The sequence below is a fragment of the Pteropus vampyrus genome, unplaced genomic scaffold, assembly GCF_000151845.1.
Source record: "Pteropus vampyrus isolate Shadow unplaced genomic scaffold, Pvam_2.0 Scaffold23, whole genome shotgun sequence".
Lineage (NCBI taxonomy): Eukaryota > Metazoa > Chordata > Mammalia > Chiroptera > Pteropodidae > Pteropus > Pteropus vampyrus.
This window is the reverse complement of record NW_011888804.1, coordinates 9,687,533-9,696,114: the sequence shown is the minus strand read 5'-3', so window position 1 is coordinate 9,696,114 and position 8,582 is coordinate 9,687,533. Positions and strand designations below refer to the sequence as shown.

Here is an 8,582-nt window from a genome sequence, read left to right as displayed (position 1 = left end):
TATATAATATAAATACTTTATTGCTAAAAATGCTAACCATCATCTGAGCCTTCAGTGAGTTGTACTCTTTTTTTTTCATTATTACTTGAAGTATTGTGAGAATTACCATGATGTGACACAGACACACAAAGTAAGCAAATGTTGTTGGAAAAATGGTACCTATAGACTTGGTCAGTGCTGAGTTGCCACAGACCTTCAATTTGTCAAAAAAAAAAAAAATGCAATATCTGTGAAGCACAATAAAGTGAAGTATGCCTGTATAACTTTAGGATGTTAATATAATCCTCATGGCGACCATGAAGAAAACAGCTATAAAATATACACAAAAGAAACAAGAAAGAAATTTCAATGTTTCACTCAAAAAATCGACTAAACACGAGAAGAGAGTAATGCAGGAAAGAGTAATGAAAGGGAAAAAAGCTAAAGGTATATAGAAAACAAATAGTAAAATAACAGCAGTCCTTCCTTATCAGTAATATAATAAATCTAAATGGATGAAACTCTCCAATCAAAAGACAGAGACTGGCAGAATGGATATAAAAACATGAACCAACTATATGCTATGTACAAGAGACTCACTTCATGTCCAAAGACATAAATAGGCTGGAAATAAAAAGATGGAAAAAAATATTCCATGCAAATTGTAACCAAAAGAAAAGGAGGGGTGGCTAATATCAGACAAAATAAACTTTAAATCAAAAAAGGTTATAAGAACCAAAGAAGGACATCATGCTAAGTGAAATAATCCAGTAGTAAAAAGACAAATACTGTATGATTCCATTAATATTAGGTATCTAAGAGTAGTCAAAATCATAGAAACAGAAAGTAGATGAGTGCTTGTCAGAAACTGGAGAGAGGACGGAATGGGTGGTTATTGTTTAATGGGTATAGTGTTTCAGTTTTGCAAGAGGAAAAGAGTTCCAGAGACGAATTAGTGGTGATTGTACGACAATATGAATGTACTTAAGACTACTGAACTATACACTTAGAAATGATTAAGATGATAAATTGTGTTATATGTATTTAGCCACAATAAAAGAAAAATAGGTGGAGATTTAAATCCCCCACTCTTAATAACAGATAAAACAAGTAGACAGAAAAATAGAAAATTTGTACACTACTGACCAATTCAATCTGACATCTTTAGAATATGTCACTTAGAAAAATACACATTCTTTTCAAGTATATCTAAAACATATTCTAGAACATACTATATGCTAGGCTATAAAACAAGTCTCAAGAAATTAAAAAATTTTGAAATCATATAAAAAAAATTCTGACTACAAAAGGATTATTAGAAATCAACAGAAAGAAGTGTGAGATATGCCAAATTTTTTTTTTTTACGCTTACAGCACCTGGTATCCAGGCCCAACCCTGCTTAGCTTCCAAGATCAGACAAGACTGGGTCCGTTCAGGGTGGCATGGCCGTAGACAGACATGCCTAAAATTTGAAAATTCAACAACGTACTTCTAAATAACCCATGGGTCAAAGAAGAGATTACAAAGAAAATTAGAAAATAGGTAGAACTGAATGAAATAAAATAGCACAACATCAATTTTGGGGTTGCAGCTAAGGCAGTGCTTAAAGAGAAATATATAGTTTTAAATGTCAAGATTGGAAAGATTTAAAATTAATAAACTAAATTTCTTTCTTAAGAAACTAAACGAGGAAGAGCAAACTAAACCCAAAGCAACATAAAAATATAAATTAAGAGTAGGGCAAAATTCAAGGATGTGGAAAAACTAGAATCCTTATACATTGCTGGTGGGAATGTAAAATGGTATGGCCACTTTGGAAAACAGTTTGGTGGTTTCCTAAAAAGCAAAACAAATTTACCATATGATCCAGCAATTCTACTCCTATGTATTTACCACCTCCAAAATGAAAATACTTATCCAAACAAAGATATAGGCAAGTGTTCATAACAGTGTTATTCATAATAGCCGAAAACAACCACCAATTCAAATATCCATCAACTGGTGAATGGAGAAATAATGTGATAAAGTCATACAACAGAATATTATTCAACAATGAAAAAGAACTACTGATACAAGCTAGAATGTGGAGGAACCTCAAACACACTATACTAAGTGAAGGAAGCCAAAAGTAAAAGATTATATATAGTATGATTTCATTTATTTGAAATGTCCAGAAAAGGCAAATCTGAAGAGACAGAAAGATCAGTAGCTGCCTAGGGCTAGTGGTGGGAATGGGGAATGACTGCAAACAGGAATAAAGGAACTTTTTGGGGCAGTAAAAATGTTCTAAAACCAGAACATGGTGATAGTTTCACAACTCAATAAATTTACTAAAAATCGCTGAGCTGTACACTTAGAATAGGTAGGCATGTAAAGTATATCTGAATAAAGTGGTTAAAGAAAGAAAAAAAGACTGGACTAAAAGTTAAACTATAGGATAGGGTACCTTTTAGTTTTAAATAGCCTGGTATCACAGAGAAAATTTTCTCTAGCTTGAAAATTTGTCAAGATGTCCTTAGATGGTTAGAAATAACTTGTTTTACAGGAGGCATAAAGTATTTAGCATTACAAAAAGAAAAAAACTAAAAAAAAAAAAAAAAAAAAAATGATGCTATCTCCTTAGGGAATTAGCAACCTCAGGTGAGATTCAAGTTGGCAAGGTAGAGTGTCACCACAGGGGGGCGCCATCCTACCGCCTCTCCTCCCACCCACCCCCACCCTCCCCCCACTGCCAAGCACTGTTAGGCTGGCATTGCATTAATGTACACTCAATCTATCTTTAAAATAAAGAGGAAAGGGTAAAGTTTATAAAAAGAAACATATGGGAATACTCAAAAGGCAATGTTTCACAATAAAATAAATATACTTGGGCCAGTAACATAAGCAGTCAGTGAACTTTATCTAGAAAAGGACATAGAAGATCTTTATTACACTTTTGTCTTTTTTGTTTTTACAACTCTTTAAAAATATAAAAACCATTCTTAGCTTGGGGGCTGTACAAAAACAGGCAGTCTGCTGGTCCCTCAGAGTATTAATGTTCCATTAAAATGAGCAACATATGAAGAATGCTACCCCCACTTCATGCTCTTTTGGTCAAAGGTAAAAATGTATCTCTTGTTTAAAAATACTCACTACAAACCTATCAGCAGAGACAGTCTGAAGAGACATTGGGGTGAGCAAATCTCCCCCAGGCTTCTCCAGAAGGGCTGGTGACAATATAGGCTTAGCAATCAGCCAGACACAAGGGCAGACTACAAAGGTAGATCTTTTTAAAAAAGATGTCCATCTCCTGAAGAGCCCTTTTCCAATTACAAGACATTACCAGCCAAAATGGGGAATCTGCGAGATTCAAGCCTAGGTCCCTTGACTTCACATTGGCACCTATGGAACAGCTAAGGTGTATGAAACAATAAAAATGTAACTAAATCAGTGTACAAATACTTTTTAAAAACAGTTTTGCTTATTTTGCTCTAGGGTCTTTAAAACACTGTATATTCTCCATTTGCCAAGTTTGTATCATGAGGGTCCAAGGTCATCCTTTTGTCTACAGGATTACAGTAAAAATATGATAAAGCCTTAAAATTACCCACTTTGGTTCCACAGCCTCCTACTTTCTTATGCAAAAGAAAATAACACTCAACATTATTACAGTTGAAGCAATTCATATGAACACTGAGAAAGAAATTAAAAAGAAAGTAGCAGCGCCTGCCATCTAGAGGCTGGCCTAGCCTTCACAGCCAGGCCATAATGCTCTCCCACGGGACATAAACCATCTCAGAAAACACCAAACTCAGGCAAGATCCCTCTGAGATCATGATGAAGTGAAGCAAAACAAGGCTGCTTCAGAATCTGATCTAAGCACAGACAAAAACAAAGTTACTATACATCCCACAAAATACCAAACAGCCCCTCTCCTGTCTAAAATGAGTCACTGCCACTTTACCATTTACAGCTTTATCCTTACTCTAATTGGCCCTCCCTTATAGATAGGATTTATTGAGATACCCAATCATAAAATTACCCCCATTTTATGACAGCACCCAATCTATAGCAAACTCCTGTTTCCTTAGGCCATCCCCCAAATCATCTAGCCAAAGCCCAAGTCCTATAAAAGGTACTTTCTAACACCCTCTACTGGGACACCCCCTCCCCAGCCCCCATGATGTGCATTCTCCCTTGCTGCAGTGAGTAATAAACCCAACTTGTTCAACTTCAGGTTTATTCCTGGTGGTCTTTGGCTGGAGGGGACTGACAACACATAAATATTCTATGTCCCTTCTACCCCCCAACATGAGATCCACACTGTACACTGTTAAAGAGAATGGTACTAGAGAATCAGAAAGACTAAGATGTTGGTTATGCTAGGTAAGATCTCTCAATGACGTGCTAGGTAAAGTCTCTCAAAAGTATTGCAAAATAGAAAATGCAGGAAAGCCAGAAGTATCATTAAGAATCTATAAGGTTTAATAATTTCCTCAATTAAACTTAGAATAGTTTACATTGCTTATACTACATGTTCAAAAAAATTCTTTAATAAGAAATAGTCAATAACAGAAAAAAGGTCATTTTGAATTTTAAAAATTGAGCTATTTCTTTTTAAATAGAACAGTCTTATTTAACTTCCAGATGTCCATCTATCTATTAAAATGACAAAGTAGACACTATTTCCATAACAAAATAGAAGCACAGGCAAAGCTAATATTTGGCATTCACAAACTTTAGGTCCAGAAAGATCTTTCACTTTTCAGGGTAATAATGCATGTCATAAAAAACTTAGTAAGTCTGGTATATGTATAATCCTTTCATTTTCCAAATCATGGCAAGCACCCAGGGTCCCCTAAGTTCAGAGAAGTGAAATTCTATTTATCAACAGTTACACTGTCATCTATGTGTTTCACAAGAGCAGTAACTAACTTGGCTCATACTCTAGGATGCCTGGAGTGCTACTGTAAAGGAACCCCTAATGGGTCAAGGGCACCACATGGCCCTACTAGTGAACATGCACAATGCAGTCATAGCCCTTTCCAGACACAGCACCCATAGGGACGAGGCCTTGGGCATTCGCTCCCTCTTGTGTATTTGACACTACAGGTAATGGTACAAAAAGCTCAGGTGCTTAGAGACCTCTTATTAAATAGGTCATGTAAAACATAGCTTTTGCTAATTTTTGGAATTAAGTTTAATAATATTGATGACACTTGTTTAATATTTAAGGTAACAAAGCAGGTAAAGGGAGTTGAAACTCCCTTCTAAAAATCCCGTTAGGCTTACCTTTCAGAGCTATCACCTTAGAGGCTGGGTTCATGATTGCGCTTTCTGCAGAGATGGGCCGTCTGATTGGTGCCATTGGGTTACTCATGTCAATAATCACTACCTGCACCTGCTCGCCGACTTTCTCTCGGACACATATAAACTTGTCAGATTCCATGGTCAGTGTGCTGAACCCAATGTTGGCTGGATTAATTCCCAGGTTTTGGAGCTAAACAGAAAAGATTACAGTAAGGTTTTCCACTCTTAAATACATCAGATCTAGCCCCTTATTTAAGCAAAGTCTAACAGAAGGAAGAGGAAAATTTAAACAAGTTTAGAAAGAAGTTAACTTTAAGTGACTCTTAGAGGCAGATGTTGACTTGCCTTTCTATACCTTTGGTAGGTACAGACAATGCATCCATAGTGGGCTGTGAGTCAGCTCCCTAGGAGCTTATAATCCCTCAGGGTTGATGAGAATACATAAGAATAAGGATAATACTAGGGAGAAGTAAGGATGCCATGAGTGATATAGACAGAAAGAGATCAGCATGAGGGTTGGGGGGGGTGAAGGTGGAGGAGTACAGAAAATAACACCCCACAGGCAAACTCAGAGCTGAGGAGAGCCCTGGCAAGGAGGTGGTCTTAGAGAGGTAAAGGCAGAGTTAGAGTGGGGAAAAGAGAAAACACAAAACTCGTTTCTCCAAAACCAAACAATAACAAAGAACTACACAAGAGTTTTTGTTTAAAATATTTCCCTACATACCATAAAGTCTATCTAAATCTTATTTAAATTAATTTCTAAGTCAGTTTGAATACTTCTTGGCAAGTTCAAGGTTAATAAAAAGTTAACAGATCCCGTACATCTTTGGGGTAGATGGATTGCTTTGACTTGTGTAAACTGAAATCAGGCGTCTTTCTCCAAAGCCCATTTTGTACATAGTACCTGACTTAAATAAAGACTTATTAATGAGATAAGCTTCAACAAAAAACCCTGGGAAAACACACACTCAAGAAATTTATATCACCCCTATGAAGAACTATGTTTATTTCTATAACATTCCCCTACTCTAACCTACCTACGAGGTACCTTTATTTCTAAACATTGTTCTGCTCAACCTAAAACCTACTGCTATTTACTTAACTCTTTAACACCTGCTACCTTGTGTGACCTTGTATAGGTTTACACTAGCAACAAAGATCAGAGACCACTTGTTAAAAATAACCAGTACCCATTGAAAGGAACATAAATGAGGCTATTCACATTGCTAGTAAAATTCTTTATTCTATTATTTTTTTCCTTCATTATGACACGAACTCCTCAAAAGTGGGGACTGGACCTTATTTGTCTTTTATAGAACAGAGTCTAGCACATATGAGATATTCCAGCTGCTGAGTGGAACAGGCTGCAGGACAACAAACAGATCACCTCATCTGATTATACTATCCACAATTTATACTTGTGCAAAACAAGGCTTTTAGGTTAAGAAATATTTCCAAAGCCACGAAGCTGATTAATGATGGAGCCAGTGTGAATATGGTTTGTGCACTGAACCATAATACTGAGTTGTTTAAAATTCATATTTCATTTTAACTCAAAAAGGATGAATTAGGTGGTGATTTACCTTCCCAAGTAAGTCTACCAAAACAAACCAAAACACATATATAAACAGCAACAAAGCAAAACAAAATATTATTTCATAACTGTAGTGAAAGCATTTGAAAAAAATAAAATCTAACCATTAATAGTGCCATTACCACAAGAAAAGTCCCTTCTCATTCCAGCCTAGGGTTACAGGACAGAAAATAATGCTAACAGTGGGCAGTGCACACAGAGAGCACATGTACCAGTGTCTCCAGCCATGGCAGGGGCAGTCCAGGCTCTCCTGCCCTGGAGCACTAACTCAGGAGCTTGCTAGAGAGAAACTCTGACCCTAGAGTATTAATTAGGTAAAGGAAAGTACCTCCTGAGACAGAAAAGAACTACTGCGGAAAAAAGTAATTTGGGCTGAAATTAGGTCAAAAGGAAATCTGATTTCTAAAGGAATACCTTACCATAGCTCTTCAACTCTGAATTTATATTAATTGTCCCCAAGATCAAGAGGGAAAAACGAGCTTCAAAGACTTCCTTCACAAAGAAGTCAAGGGAGTAGGCTGCATGTTGATCCTGGCAGAAAGGCAGTTTCAGCTAAAGAATGTGGCATTCCCCAGTTCTTTGGGTGCATCCTCTGAGTTCTACTGTCCTTTTCAGTTATGCCAAAGTGGTCATGTTTATTCGCAACTCTAAAAAACACAATTTCATAATTCTTATACTTTTCTGAGTTTGGAAGACTACACACCAAGCTTACCATTGGCTATCTCTAGGGCATGGGAATGCTTTCACTTTTCACTGCTTATACATCTATAAGTAGGATGTATGTTTGAATACATACATCCTACTCTTGTAATTTTCTTACCATTTGTAAGAAGACAAAAAACAATATTCTTTCTAATGGATTCAGCTATTATCATGAAAAAGTTGAACCTTTGGTTAAGATTAAGAGGGGACTGAGGAGTTAGTATTTAATGGGGACAGAGTTCCAGATTGGGAAGATGAAAGTTCTGGAGATGGATGATGGTGATGGTTGTACAGCAATGTAAATGTACTTAAGGCTGTTGAACTGTACACTTAAAAATGGTTAAAATGGTAAATTTTATGTTTGGTATATTTTGCCACACCAAAAAAAAAAAGATTAAGGGAGGATTTAAAAAGTGAATTATATACTGGCTGCTATGAGAGTAAGCTAAAGACTAAAATTAAGCACACACAATTAGGGAAAACACATTCAGTTCTGGGGCATTTTAAACACATTGGGCTTTTAATTAGCAATAATCGAGCCTTGGATAAACCTCATTGGCTACAATACCACCACTGCGCAAAACTAACACATTGGGCTTTTAATAACGAGTCTTCATTTGCTATAAACACCCTGCCTGTTTGTCATTTCAACATCTCTTTCCCCATCTCAAAGAACATCCACACATTATTCTATTACATTATTGTTAATTTGGCAGAAACGACCGAATATGAATTTCTATAATTAAAATAACGAATTAAGTGAATCTAGAGAAGCACAAACTCGTTTTCTTTCAATAAATAAATATCAAGTATCCACTATGTGCCAAGATTTAGGGCACAATGGACAATAAGGCAGACAAGATTCTGCCCCAGCTCACACTTTAGGAAAGGAAACCAACAAGATTATAAACTGAGATCATTGCTACACAAAGCAAAAGGGGTAAAGTAACAGAGTTCTAAGGGGAGACAGAGCTATTTTAGCCTTAAGAGGACATGAAGCAGTCAAAGTCATTTCTC

General features: G+C 36.3%; 1 protein-coding gene and 1 pseudogene across 1 annotated transcript in view; both read right to left on the bottom strand.

Annotated features, from left to right (window-relative positions):
• Nucleotides 1-8,582, bottom strand: part of CLTCL1 (clathrin heavy chain like 1) — an 85,346-nt gene that overhangs the window by 66,047 nt on the left and 10,717 nt on the right. The window contains 1 exon segment of the mRNA XM_011356076.2: nt 5,252-5,459. Within this exon segment, the coding sequence (XP_011354378.2) occupies nt 5,252-5,459 (208 nt within the window).
• LOC111737088 lies at nt 8,002-8,150 on the bottom strand (annotated as a pseudogene).